We start from the raw sequence: 15,337 nt of genomic DNA on the forward strand, positions 1-15,337 counted from the left end.
ATCCCTGCCCTCGGAGCCCTAGGTCCCCTTGCCAGGTAGGGCTGCATCTCTTTGGCCCAGAAAGGAGGGCGCAGTTACCCTAGCCGTCCCATTCTCGGGGACTGGGGTAGTTTGGCAACGCTCCTGAGCACAAGCTGCTAGAAGAGAAGGGGCGATAAGGCTATAAGCTCCTGCTTCCCACGGTGGGAGCCCGGAAGCAGGGAGGGCCGGTGCCTGGGCCCGGGCCCCCGAAATGCACCGCAGGGTCAACCTGAGCGGCGAGGGTGGGCCCGGCTGGGCGCAGAGCCGACGCTGGCCCGAGAGGCGGAGGCGAAGGCGGCGGCGGCGGCTGCTGCGGCGGCAGGAGGCGGAGGCTTGGCTAGGTCCCCTCCTCCGGGCCCGGCTCAGGGAGGAGCCCTAGCGACCCCGGCCCGGCACTGCACAGCAAGCGGCCGGGGACGGACAGCGAGCGCGGCCTGGCCCAGGCGACGGCGGCAGCCGAGCCGGGAAGGGAAAGGTCGCGAGCCCGCCGCCGCTGTCGCTGCCGCCGCCGTCTGTCCACTCCACTCTCCCAGCCGTGCGGCTCCCGGCCTTCGCGCGCCCATGCAGCCCGGGAGTCTGGCGTGAGCGCTCCGGCCGGGCCTGGCTCCGGCTCCGTCTCTGGCTCCGGCCGCGGCTGCTGCTGCGGCTGCGGGGCGGCGGCCGCCGGGCTGGGCCGGGCCGGGCCAGGCCGGGGCCATGCGCAGGGTGCACTGAGCGATGCCGCGGGGACAGGGGCCGCCGCTCGCAGCCCCCTCCCCGCACGGTCATGGCGGCCCCCGGCCGCCCCCTGCTCCCGCGCCCGCCCCCGCCCGACTCGCTTTCTGCCTTTGCCTGGGTCTCTGCATCGGGGGCCTCTCCGCCGCCCCAGACCCTGGCTGCCAACCCTGCGGCCTTGATTGCGACTGCACCCCGGGGCCCGGCGGTGCCTGCAGCGTCAACTGCTCCGGCCGCGGCTTGCGGGGGCTTGGGCCCGAGCTGTCCATCCCTCCCGACGTGACTTCGCTGTGAGTAACCGTTCCCCGCTCGCTCCGGCTTCTTGTCTTGCTCCAGCCCCTTGACCGCCCTCTCCTCCACTTCCCACCAGATCCCCAGCTCCTGCGGACCTCCCTCTCCCCCCACAACCCCCCCCCCCCCCCCCCCGCCCCCCGCCAGCGCTGTCCGTGTTGTGCGTACACAGGAGGGAAGTGGCACATCCCGGATCTCTGGGTTCACGTGGAGGTGGGGCACCCTTCCTAGGTGACAGATAGTGGCTGTCTTGGGACAGGTCACAGTGTTTCAACAGGAGGTTACAGTGTTTCTGCTGAGAGAGACAGTTGACTTGGAGATAGGAGGGTCTGGCTATTGCCCTCCCCCCTTGTCTTTTGGGGCATAGACCCATAAGAAAGCTGTGAGCAATCTTCAAAGAGCAAGCAGATTGGAGATCTGGGTACCAGGGACCATCTCTGTACCACTTGGCCCAGGGCAAGGGGCCCTTCTCTCTCCCCTTCTTTCACTGCACTTTTCCCTGTTCTTTGCCAACTGGTCTTTGGCTGGAGACGCTGGCAGTGCTGTTGCCATGGCTTTGGGCCTAGAGGAAGGCAAGGGGGTGGGGAAGGAGGTGGAGGACGGACAGAAAAAGTTGTGGGTAAGGCCTGATCATCTCTAAGCAGTAGGCCTGAACTCTGGTTCTGTGCTTGGTCCACGGAAGCCAATAGAATGTTTGGTCTCAGTGTTATGCTGTCCTCCCAACTCTCCCAGAGTCCTAGATACAATCCCAAACAGAAACATACACACTTTGACAGCTGATCTTGCATTTCTATCTCCCTTCCTCACTTGGCTTGGCGATGGATGTGTGGGATTTTGCAAGGGTTTTGGAAGAGGGGGAACCTTTTTGGGGGACTGAGATGGCAAAGACATTATCACTAATCTGAAATGTATTTGGCATCACCCTAAAGATAAGGGGGAGGGGGTTCAACTCCCACAAAAATCATTTGGGACCCTTTGACCCAGCAATCCTCTGTAGTTTACCCTCTAAAAGTGACATTGTTATTTCTCTCCTAGATGGGAAGTAGGGGCAGGCCAAATGTGGAACTGAGCTTCACTGTGCACAAAAATGATGCATATTAAAACAAGGAAAACTTAGAACCATGTTTCACCTAAAGTTAAAACTTCCTTATAGTAAAGAAGGAAACTCCCAAGTCCTTCTTCTGGGTAGAATTGAAGGAGAGAGGGGACCAAGCAGGCCAATCTAGCATTCTGTCTAGGATTGCTCAGAACTGGCTTTTCACAAATTAGGAGATGTTTTGAGGAGGTTCCATTTTAATCATCATTGAAATGCTTCTCTTGAACAACTGTCTGGTTCCTAACACCTTCCCTATTTTCAAGGTTAGGATGGTTGTTTCGCTGTTCATGTCTAGTCACTTAGGAATGCAAACTGTCTACTCAGATCCCTAGTGTATTCCTTGTGTTGTGAGTCCCAGCTCTAACATTCCTCCAAGATTCAGCACTGGTGTCTAATGACCAGTGCTCCAGAGGTATGAGTCCAATATTCTTGAGAATTATCTATTCTGCGACTTTACCTGCTTGAGAGATAACTTAAACTGTATACTCCCTAGGAGTCCTGGGTCTAGATCAGTCTTGTATCTGGTGTGCACAGGGGTTTAGGAGAGTGGCAGGTTTATCACTATTTGGTATATTTTTCATCATTTTATTATGCATTGTTCAATAGTTATTATGTACTAATTATTTGCTTCTCAAATTGAGTTGTTTGCTTAACAATTACTATGTTGAGTAAAACTGCTACATACAGTTAAAAAAAATAGACCATTGTGACAGTGCTTAGGAGGAAATAGTTGGACATCTACCTGAAAAGGAGGCCAAGAAGGAAAAAAAATCTGCATACCTCACCTCTCCATTATTGGCCATAGGAGCTTATATTTGGAGCTGGAAAAGAAGGTCCTTTAGGCCAGATGTGTCAAGTTCAGGTATGCAGGCTGCATACATCTAATCTCCCAAACTCTGCAGTGTGGTCTGAAACAGATTAAAATGTAATTAGGAAATGTTTAACAAAATAAATAAAAATACTTTGTGTAGTCAAGCCCTACATCATAGAGTTGTGACAAAAAACACTTTGCAAAACTCAAAGTGTTAGCAAATGTGAGCCTTTAAAGAATATCTTAAGATAATGTTAATTTAAGATAACGTTAATATATGGTGTTCTAAGTCAATATGTGGCCTTCAGGGACCTGTCTCTGTATTTAAATCTGACAATGCTTCAGGCTAATCCCTTTGTTTTAGAAATGAGGAAACTGAGGCCCAGAGAGGTTAGTTTGCAGAGAGTCACAAATGCAGTAAGTGGCAGAGATAGCATTTGAATTCAGGACCACTAATTTCCAAATTCTGGTAATGATAAGACAGATAATCTAAAACATCATTTTTGGATTTGGAATAAATTGTGATCTTTTGGAGCAGATGTACATTATGGAAATATTGTAGTGCAGTATTTAAAATGAGCTTAAATGTTTTGAACACAAATGATCATGGTGTCGGGTGACCTGGAAGTATTCTGAGTACTGGAAGGTGACCTGGGACTCAACGTTTGTTGTGGACAAGCTGCATGTGAATAACCACGAGTTTTTTGCATCTAGAAAAATACTTTCACTTTCTGGACATTGGGAAAGGAAGTAGCATCCACATCCTACCTATCCTTGAAGACTTAGAGCAAATAGTTCTTCCTTTGTAGACCACTATTTGATATCGAGTCCCTAGTGATATTACTTCTATCAAAAATATTGTTGCTTTAAATTGTTATTACCCTCTGATATAATCTACCTTTTCACATATTTATATCTTTTCTTCCCAACTAGATTGGAAACTCTTGAGTGAAGAGAATATATCTTTTTCTTCGTTGCATCACCCATAGCATTAGAATCAAGGATGAGAGGGAAGAAAGTTTACACATAATGGTCATGACTAAATATTGCTTTGGGGTTTTTGGATTGGGGTGTGGAGGGGAAGGAGGGAACACCCTCTGTTAAGCCTTGGAAATTCATACAGGAAATTTCAATTTGATTCCTCTGGGTATGTTTCTTTATGAAGATTTAATTTTCACTTCTGACACTAGCTATGTGGTTGAGGGAAACTCACCTCTCCTGTTCTGCGTCTCAGTTCTTCATTTTTTCAGTTAATATTTATTTTCTTTCCCTCCATTGGAAAAAAAAAAAAGAAAACAAAAATGAGTTTGTGTAGTCAAGTAAAACAAATTCCCACACTGATCATGTTCAAAAGTATAAGTTCCATTCTGCGTCTTGAGTCCACCACCACTGTCATGAAGTTAGTGACATGCATCATCACCAGTCCCATGGAATCATGGCAGGTCTTTGCACTGACCACAGTTCTTAAATCTTTCAAAATTATCTTTGCAATGTTGTTATTGTATAAATGGTTCTCCTGGTTCTGCTTACTTCACTCTGCATAAGTTCATACAAGTCTTCCCAGGTTTTCTGAAAGTGTCCTTTTCATCATGTCTTATGACACAATAGTGTTCCAGAACATTCATATATCATAACTTGTTTAGCCACTCCCCAAATGATGGGCACCCCCTTAATTTCTAGTTGTGCCTCAGCTTTTCAAAGCACAGCTCATGTCACCTCATGCTTGAAGTTATTTTTGTTTCCCCCCAAATAATTACCATTTTTTCCTTCTTGAAAGTATTTTGCATATAATTTTTGTTTACTTGTTTGTGTACTTATTCCATCTCTCTAGTGGACTATATATATGCTCTTCAAGATTAGGGGTTTTATCCCTAGTGGGCCATCTCCAGTCCTCCTGATCTATATCTTGCCCCTGGATCCAGATGGCTCTGGAGGAGAAAGTGAGGCTGGTGATTTTGCATAGCTCTCCCTCACTTAAACCCAATTCATTTACAAGTCATGGCATCACCTTCCTGATGTCATGGTCCTCTTTGAGAATGAAGGCACAACAACAACATTATCCCCAACACCTAGCACCGTGCCTTCCTTGTACATAGTAGATATTTAATACATCTTTGTTTAATTGGATTAAATTGGTAATCAATGAGCATTTGCTTATTATAAATATTAGCTTTTATGATCTTCAGTTTCCTCATCTGTAGAACTCTGCTAATAATACTTGCAAGCCCTACATCATAGAGTTGTGACAAAAAACACTTTGCAAAACTCAAAGTGTTAGCAAATGTGAGCCTTTAAAGAATATTTTAAAACATAGAAACCCTGGGGGTGGAAGGGTGTTGTTGAGGGCTAAGAGTAGAAGGAGGAGGTTTTAATTTCTAATCTAATCAACATTTATCAAGCACCTACTACTGCCAGGTAGTGTTCTAAGCACTGAGGATACAATTAACAAAAAGAGTCCCTGCCCTCAAGGGCTTACAATCTAAAGGGGGAGATAACACAAAAAAGGAGGCAGGAAAGGGGGGAAAACAGGATACCAGGGGGTGCCTGGCCTGGTGTCATATTGTTCTGTGGAACTGAAACCAGGCAGAGCAGCAGATGCAAAGTGGAGTGAGCTGAGAGTCCAGTTTCTGCCCTCTATAAAGGAAGGCATTGGAAGGAGTTTAGTACTCTGCCCTCTAGCCCTCCAATCACAGGGTAGAAGAGGCTGAGGGAGGTGGAGGGAATCAAGGTTTGAGTTAGCTGCATGATCAAGTGTCCTTCCTTAGAATCCTGAGATGCCCTCATGATATTGGACACCTTTGCAAAAATTGAAAATTAGAAGGTAGAGAGAGGGTTCCTCGTTACTGGAGGTTTTCAGGTGAAGCAGTTGGATGATCATTTATTAGGGATGGGGTTGAATGGGGTCCCTGCTCAGGTGCAGGTTGGACTAGACTCAGGGCTTCTTAAAGTTTTTCCACTCTTGACCTCTTTTTGCAAATCTCTTTTCACATTTCAGCAGCGTTAGTTGGTGTTATGTGGCCTGAGGGTATACGCAGTGAAAATTGGGCATGCTTTGTATTCAGAATGAGGGCTGCAGTGAAGTCACTTGATGCAACACGGGCAAGTGCTGCCAGAAACACCTGGGATTCATTATGCATTTGATTTTTAATTAATTTTTGGTCATGTTCAGAAACCTTTTACTGTTGCCAAATTTTTCGAAGTGGCAACCCACCGTTTAAGAAGCACTGGACTAAATGACCTCAGAGGTGTTTTCCAGTACTGTATTCTAGGATTCTAGGTTGACCTACCTGCCTGTCCCAAGGTGGATCCATGCCTTGAGACTTTACATCTGGAATCATTCTTGTGTGGGGACTCTGTAGACAGCTGTGACATCCATCATGAGGATGGTAGCAAGTATTTCCATTCCCTAAGGAAAGGAAAATGTACCATGGAGAAATCAAGCAAGCTGTCCAACATCATGTAAGTGAGTGAGTGAGTGGATCAGGGGATACCCAGCTGTCAAGTTCCTAGTCATATTTCAGACCCTCTATACCTTCCTCTAGTGAGATCCAAGACTAAATATTCTGAAGGGCCTAAAACTTTGATCCATAAAAAGATGTAATCACCTTTGGTGTTAAACCTAATGATGAGGCAGTCTGGTAGGGGTGGCAAGAGCTCTGGATTTGGAGTCAGAGAGCCTAAGTTTGAATCCTTACTCTACCACATAATACCTATGTGTACTTGGACAAGTCACTTAATACTGATGGTCATCAGTTTCCTTGTCCACCAATTGAAGGGTTGATACAAATTCACAAAGATAATGAAGGATGTAAATCATGTCTGAGGGGATGTGAGATGGCAGGCACACTGATACACTGCTGGTAGAGTGATCTATTGATCCAATCAATTTGAAAAGCAATTTAGAATTATGCTTGGAAAAAAAGGTGACTGAGATGTCCATACCCATTGAGCGAGAGATTCTACTTTTGCCACATACCCCATGGAGATCAAAGATAGAAAGAGAGGTCTTATGGATATCAAAATATTCACTGCAGCATTCAGTGCATTTCTATTTCTGGCCTATCAGAGATAACCACAAGAAAGTTTATACTGTACCAGAGTGAGGGAGATGGGGTGAACCTGAAAGGTTGTCAATCACATTTCTCTAGTTGTAGGTATAGGATTCCCAGTGTAAATAGATTGGGCCTGTGAGAATCACCCTCCTCTCTTCTCCTCTCCTAGATAGGAGTTCTAGCCAGTGCCAATCCATAATGGCTTCATGTTTTAGTGTGAATACAGACAGCCCTCAATTAAGTGTTCCTAGCCCATCCACTTTGTGTACTACTGATGCAATTTTTAATCCTGAATAGTTTCTCTCTGTTTGATGACTGTTTGCCTGAGAAATGCCAATTTATTTGATTAAAAAATGTTTTGTGAATGCATTTTTACTTTCATGCTATATTCTTATAATTCTCTCCAATGGTACCCTGTCTTATAAAAGAAAAACAAAACAGTTAAGCAAAACTGGCCAATACTGACAGAGTACCTAACATTCTCTACCTACGATCCATCACCTGTCTACTGAGAGGAAGATAGTATGTTCCAACATTTGTTAAGTGGTACCAATGTTGATCATTGTACTTGATTTGTGTCCTGTTGTATTTTAGTGTTGTCTTCATTTCTGTCATTGTGCACATGGTACTCCTGGTTCTGTTTACTTCACTCTGCAGCAATTCATATAACTCTTCCCATGTTTTCCTGAATTTCTCAATTTTTATGATGCCATCATATTCTATCTTATTCATACATCACAATTAGTTCAGCTCTTCCTTGTTGCAGTTTCCTCAGCTGATTAATTTTAATATTGGCTTGAGCTAAGCAGGAATAGGAGGATCAATAGTCTCTAAAAATAGCCATATTACTCTTACTTAAATTATGCCGTTGCTCTGTGTTCCCCTTATCTAAGTTCCTTCCCGTCTCATCTATCCAGGTTCCACCTCCTTCGAGATATCCTCTGGACCTACTCCAACACACACTGATGTTTCCCTTTTTGGAACTCTTACTTGCGGCACTTGGATTCTATACTACACACAGTTTATTCCTTAATTATCTATCATCTTATATATCATTGGATCAATGATCTCATCAATGTGGGTATTCTTTCCCGAGATCACAACCTATCTACTATATTCATACTTGCCTCTCCTATGTGACTCTTGTCTATGCCCTCTCATATATCCATCACAGAGGGTGCACTTAACATTCTACGGACTTCCCTCTAGTTCTCTTGATGTTGTAGGGGTGCTAGCAGAGACCACTTGATCTGTCCGTAGGCTGTCTTTTGCTCATACTGCATCACTGGCCCATTTTCTCCCCTACTCTATATTTCTCAGATGACATTCTTAATTCCCATTCTCCTGCATAATCCCTCTTTTCTAATTTGTTGCAGCTTGATTTTACCCGCCATGTGCCTCTTCTTGCCCTTGGGTGATCCTCAAATTAAATTCTTCAGAGACTGTGGTATTCCATGACTCACAGCCATACTTCATCAGCAGAAGACTGTTGCTATTACAAAGATGAACCTTTGTTTTTAGAGAAGCTCTGGGTCATTAAAAGAACTGCAAAATTTTCCAAAGAAAGACAAGTCTACTCTTCTCTTCAATTACTATTTGCTGATTATTTTCTGCTTAGGACTGGGCATACCACAGGATCCTCAAATACTTCATTGATTAAAAGCAAGTAGTAATTGGTTCTTTGTTACTTTGGACTGTCTAGTTCCCTGCTGCCTTCCATTATTGCAGATAACTGAGGTATTGTTGCCTTAAGAACATTTTGTCTAAGAAAAAAAATTAGTGAGGGGAGAGTTTTATTTGGTATCCACCAAGCCTGTGTACCACATTAGAACTAAAAATACCTGAGGGAGAATATTAATGGATATGCTTAAATTACACCTTTTTCTATATGTGCATCATATACACATCTAGAAAAAACAATTTTGGGGGCTTCTGGTGGTGCACAGAGTATACTTGGGAGAAGTGGGTAACCGAGACTTACTCAAAGGACAGGACAGGGAGCATTAGTGCACAGAGGACAGATTAAAGATGTAGTCTTGCCGGAAGAGGGAATGATCTGTCATTGCCTTCCTCATTCCTCAGCTGGTTCATAATCCTGCTCCCTTTTCCTCTTCTTTTTTTCCTGTCGCTCTTTCTCTCTCCCTCTCCCATGGCTAGCCTTCCTCCCTACCCCTATGGGGAGGCTGGCTGATAGACCTTGACTGGTGAGGCATAAAGCAAGTGGATGCCTGAGTTGGCACTTGGGGCAAAGCCCTGGCCTCCCCTCCCTAGTTATGACTTCAGTTGTAAGTACACGTGCATGTACACACGTGGTTGGGATTTTTTTTTGTTGTTATTGCACATGATATACTCCGGAACTGAGGTGGGAAACATATCTTTTCAGACATTCGTTAAAAAAAGAAATTCTAGATCCTACTCACTACAATTTCTCTTGCCCAGATATTCCTAGCAGAAGACATAGCTTGTCCTCATCTATAGCCAACTTCTGGTTGTCCTCTCCTTTATGTCCAGTTTTTTTCAGCTTCCATGCTTGTAGATATGGGCAGTAGATGAGGGTGACTCTGTCCAGCTATCCTTCCCTGATCTACTTAGACCCAGTTCACTCATCTTCAGAGGATCCTGGTACTGTGTCATGTCTTGGCATCTGGGAGCACTTGGGACTTATGACAGCTGTTTCAGAGAAACGAGTTTAGTATCTCTGGTTAGATTTGGTGGGTTGGAGGTAAAACTGAGGAGGAAAAGGGAGTGTGGAGAAAAAAAAACCTCACACAATTTATTTTGCTGAATACGGAAAGAATTTCAGAGGTTTATAATTTTGTGGGGCTAAAATTTTTTTTATTTTACTTTTTTGTTTTGAGTTTGTATTTCTAGCACCTAGCCCACTGCCCTGCACATAATAACTGTTTAATCAGTGCTAGTTGGATTTGGGCAGCTAATTGACACAGTGGATAGAGCGCTGGGCCTGGAGTCAGGAAGACATCTCCCTGAGTTAAAATCTGGCCTCAGCCACTTAATAGCTGTGTGACCCTGGGCAAGTCACTTAACCCTGTTTGTTTCAATTTTGTCCTCTGTAAAATGAGCTGGAGAAGGAAATGGCAAACTACTCCAGTATCTTTGCCAGGAAAACCCCAAATGGGGTTATGAAGAGTCAGACATGACCATAAAACAACTCAACAACAACAGTTGAATTTGATTGGATATTTGCCCTTCTCTTAGATGTAGCAAAACACTGAGAACTATGAGAGAGAAGCCTGGCGTATGTAAGAATATATGAACCCCATCTTGTCTACATAAGCCTGGCTCTGAGAAAGTTAATACTGCATCCTGTCTGCTGAGATATTGTGACTGAGAGTATATCAATCAATCAGTCAATCCATGTATGTGTCAGAGCTGCAGTAAGGAAAGAAGAGCCATTAATAGATTTATTAAATTTTTGTTTGGTTTATAATTCTGTTGTGAAGAATAACAACTTGTTCAATTAAGGGCCTGTTTCCCAGATTATGTGCTTATATTAGCTTAGCCTGGTCTTAATGAAATGCAAAGCATGGCCTATGTATTTGGAATAGGGCTTTATCAGCCAGACTACGTCTGTCTGTTTGGCAGGCCCCCTCAAGACTAGTTTGAGGAATCTGGCTCAAGTCAACAAGTATTCAGTGAACTCCTCCTTGGTGCCATGGCAGAGAACTGAATTCACAGACAGAAGACCCAGGTTCAAATCCCAGATGTTTCACTTGTTATCTTTTTGTGTTTTGCCATCTCCCTTATCCTCTCTAGGCCTTCCTTTCTTCTTCTGTAAGATGGCTGGGGGGTGGGGAGGGGAGGTTGTTCTGGATGGTTTTCTAAGGCACCTTCCAGTTCCTAATCTATCATCTTAAAAGAAATAGGAGACAGGATCCTCAATTTGAAAGAGCTAAGTAAATGATCAGAGAGATAAAACAGAAATGCCCAAAACAAACAAACAAAAAAACCCAATGTAAGTAGATTTCTGTCAAGTTCTGAATTAGGCTAAAAGTGCTATGTGAGTTCAGAGAAAGAGATCTATGTGGCCTGTGGTGGCCAAGGAGGACTTTGTAGAAAAGGTGGGTTTTAAACTTCCCCTGGAAGAGTGGGAACTCTTTGCATAGGCAGAGAGAAAGGAGATAAGAATGCATTCCCTTGCAGAAGGAATATATGACAAAAAAAATATGAAGGTAAGAATTAGGCTGGCATGTATGCTACCTGAGAAGAGATTGTCCTGGCAGGAAGGAAGGGTCTTTGCTGGAGAGCAGTGAGAAAGAAAGCTGATTAGTAATAATAACTAGCATGTATATAGCACTGTACCAAATATTATCTCATGTTGATCCTCATGATAACCTTCAAGGTAGGTGCTATTGTTATCCCCATTTTACAGATGAGGAAACTGAGACTCAGAGATATTAAATGACTTGCCCTAGGTCACACAGCTAGTAAATGTCTTAGGCAGATTTGAACTCAGGTCTTCCTGACTCCAAGTCCAGCATATGATCCACTTTTCTACCTGGCTGAGTTGAGGCCAACTGATGAAGGCCAAATTGAGGAATTTGGATTTCTTCCAAAAGGAAACTGTACCATTGTGATTTTTTTTTTTTGACTAAGAGAATGATATGCTGTGTAAACAGTGTTTTAAGAAAAATGATCTGGAGTAGAATATCAGATGGACTGGAGATGAGAAGAAATGGATTCAGAAAAATCACCCAGGAACCATTTAGAGTAACATCCAAGTATGTATGTCCTTATATAAAGGACAAGATTGGTGTCAGTGGAGGTGGAGAGAAAATGATGGAGAGGAAAGGCATATTGAAGGAGAATCAACAGGACTTGTTGACTGATCCAATGTGGGATATTAAGGAGAGGGAAAAGGCAGAGCCTATAGCAAGATTTGAGAGTTGGTAGACTGGTGGTGCCATTGATAGAAAATTGCAGTTGGGAAGAGAACCTAGTTTAGAGTGAAAATGCTGAGTTCAGTTTTATACACATTAAGTTGAGATATTCAAGTGGAAACAACAGAATTTAAGTTGAAGATAATCTCAGTGATGTTGTAGTCCATCCCTTAACTGAAAAATAATTCTTTAACATCCCTGCAAATAGTCACCTACTCTTTTCCTGATGGCACTAAAAATGCCGTCTTTTCTAAGGTGGACCATTCCATTTTGTGTCAGCTGTAACTGCCTCTTGGAAAGTTTTTCCTAACATCAAGTTGAACAATGTCTCTTTGGAAGGTCTGCCCATCGACCCTCACTTTGCCCTTTGGGGGCCAAGCAGGACAAGTCTAATCCTTCTCCAGGGGACATCCCTTAAAAACCTGAAGTTTGCTATCCTCTCCCTCTAAGCTGGATATGAGGGATTGGAGCTTAGTTCTGGAGTAGAAAGGGTCTTTGGGGAGTCATCAACATAAAGGCAATAGTTGAAACCAAGAGGCATGATGAGTTCTCAGAGTCACTGGGTCTAGGGAAAAGAGCAAGGGACCAAGGACTGAACTTTAGGTGATAGTTGCATCTTACAGGGAACAGGAAGAACTACTGAAAAATCAGTGGAATGGGATGAAGGAGTTCAGGGAGACAGGGGGGGGTTGGTAAACTGCAGAACATTCTACAGAGAAGTCAAGAATGAGGACTGAGGAAAGGCTGTGAGGTTTGGCCAGTGACTTTGGAAAATGCATTTCCATTGAAGTGGAAGATAGAAGCAAGGAGTTGTGGGGAGAATGGAGGACATGGGTGTAGCCCTCTGAAAGAGGGAGAGAAATGGGATGACATCTGAAGAGTACAGTCAGATTAAGTCAAGCCTTGTGAAAATCAGTAAACCATTCTTTGTTTCCTTTTTTGCTGCTTGCTTCATTTTTCTAGGTTTCAGCACTGATTTATTGGGGAAGGGGGAAATGTTTTTTTTTTTTTGAAAAGTGGTTTTTTTTTTTCCCCTAAGATGTTAAATTTTGACTTGGGTTTTTTTAAATCCAAGAAAAACAAACAATTTAAAAATAATTTTAAAAAGACCTTTTGCTTCTCTGCTTACCCTTTCCACTCATGGCTCAATCCATCTTTTTCTTTTTTCCCCCTCCTGGTGTTGATCCTCCCCCTGGAATCTAGGAGCACTCTATCTTTCCTGTTCTTGGAAGATAGTCTGGCCTTACAGAAAAAGTGAGGGAGGCTCTGGGCCCAGCTCAGGGATGCTGGAGTCTCTTCATTGTTCCCATCAACAAAATTGTCGGCATTGAGTGTCCTTTCTGTGCTCAATTGCTGGGTGCTGCCTTTGCCTTCTGGGAGCTTGTAGTCTAGTAAAGGAAATAAGATATAAACCCATGAAAAGCTAAACAATAGTACAAACCAGAAAAGGCAAATCAGAATAGGAGATGTCACAAGGCAGTAGATGATTAATTGCCAAATGAATGGCACAGGCAATAGTAATTAGTGCCGTAGGAGTAGGGAGTGACCATCTTGGGGCAGAATGTTCTGGGGTTGCTTCATAGAAGTCAAAGGACCAGCAGGTCTTAGGGATGGCCGTCTGACTTTTTAGCCCTCCCATCCTTCCCTACCTTTATTCCTTCTATTGGCTTGGCTAACTTGCCTGCTCCTCTTCATAGCATCCATGAATGGCTCTGGGCTTTTTACCAGTCTTACTGGTTTTTACATTCTTTTCATTTAGTTAAGTAAGGAGAAGCCCCAATTGTATGTTATGGTTTCAGCCTTCACAGGAGATTTTCAGTGGTCCTGGCTGGTTGGGTTTCTCTGGTTTTCCCAGCTGTGCTCCTCACTCTACTTAGTCACTGAGCTTTCTACAACATGGGGTATAATGTGTTAAGTGCATAAGAGAGAAACAGACAGAGTGGCGGGAGGGCCCAGAAGGAAGAACATGGGGTGGGTGGGGTCAGCCTCTCCACTGAGCCAACGTGCAGACACCCAGAAAGTCAAACTATAAGTAGTGTCTCAGGACCCTGGCCACCATTACTGCTTCTCCTACTTGGGAAACGATGAGCAGGGCCAGGAGGGTGTCTTTCCTACCTATCTCTTTTCTGGGTCCCAGGCCACATACCCTTTGCTTTCTGAAGGATAATGCTCAGCCCTAGGCTTTTCAGCTTTTCTCTGGCCAATATTCACAGGATCATAGGCTGAAATCTAGAGCTAAATCTAGTAGAGGGCTTTTTAGCCTGGGGTTTGTGAACTTTTTTAAACTATATTTCAATATATTCAGTTTCCTTTGCAATTCTAGACATTTTATTTTATGTATTTAAAAACATTATTGAGAAGGAAGGAAGGGTATAAGTACCTATTATATGCCAGGCACTTTACAAATATTATCTCATTTGACCCTCGTAACAACCCTGTGAGGTATGTGCTTATTATTATCCCCTTTTACAGTTGAATAAACTGACACAGAGGTTAATTGACTTGTCCAGAGTCACCCAGCCAGTAAGTGTCTGAGGCTGGATTTGAACTCAGTTCTTCCTGACTCCAGGCCTAGTGCTCTATCCACTGCCTCATATAGTTGCCTATGGATCCATAGACTTCACCAGACTGCCAGAGGGGTCCAGGATCTTCCCACGCCACCCAACAAAAGGTTAATATTCCCTGATCTATTCCAGCTGCTTTATTTTACAGGCAAGGAAGCTGGTGAGAAGCACCCTGGTGGTAATGACTCCCTCTCCCTGCTGCTTTGGGTTGCTTTTAAAAGTGGGGGGTCCTAGAGCTCATATGCTTTGATGGATCTCTGAGAATCATTCAACTTAACAAATGTTCATTAAGCACCTACTGCATGTAAGACACTGTGCCAGGTGCTGGGGATGCAAAGATAGATCCAATATAAATCTAGATCTCAAGAAGGATTGGAGGAAAGAACTGGGGAGAAGGATGTAAGCATGCAAGCAGCTGTGGTATAAAGAAGAGTGAAATAAGTGCAGAGGAGAAGTCCAAGTGAGATGTTTGAGAAATCTGAAGAGGGATGGCTTCACGGAGGAGGTGACATCTGAGATGAGCTTTGAATGAATGAATAAATGAAAAAAAAACATGTATTAAATACTATGTGCAAAGCAGTTTGCTAAGCACTAGGGATACAAATGAAAAAGTAAGACAGGAACTCGAATTCTAATGTGGAAGACGACAAATATGGAAGGTTTCAGCTGCGAGTCAGATGGGAAGATCCCATGTTCCTTAGGACCCAGAAGCAAGGCTGATTGTTAACACTTCTTTAATATCACATTCACTCATATCCGTTTTTTACATTGAACCTTTTAGCAGAACTTGGGCGCCGGTGATGAGAATTTCTTTTTCTGGGACTTCAATGGCAGGGGCTGCAGCCCCTGCAGAAGCAGTTGCGAGGCTGAATCTCCGTAGGGGTTGTTGG

The 15,337-nt window shown here is 43.9% G+C and overlaps 1 protein-coding gene across 1 annotated transcript in view; it reads left to right on the forward strand.

Moving 5' to 3' along the window:
• Positions 1-738: 738 nt before the first annotated feature.
• PKD1 (polycystin 1, transient receptor potential channel interacting) overlaps positions 739-15,337 on the forward strand; it is a 113,787-nt gene continuing 99,188 nt past the window's right edge. The window contains exon 1 of the mRNA XM_027863267.1: positions 739-1,025. Within this exon, the coding sequence (XP_027719068.1) occupies positions 739-1,025 (287 nt within the window). The remainder of the gene's footprint in view (positions 1,026-15,337) is intronic.

This window comes from Vombatus ursinus, unplaced genomic scaffold (genome assembly GCF_900497805.2).
Source record: "Vombatus ursinus unplaced genomic scaffold, bare-nosed wombat genome assembly UNPS02014770.1, whole genome shotgun sequence".
NCBI classification, from domain to species: domain Eukaryota; kingdom Metazoa; phylum Chordata; class Mammalia; order Diprotodontia; family Vombatidae; genus Vombatus; species Vombatus ursinus.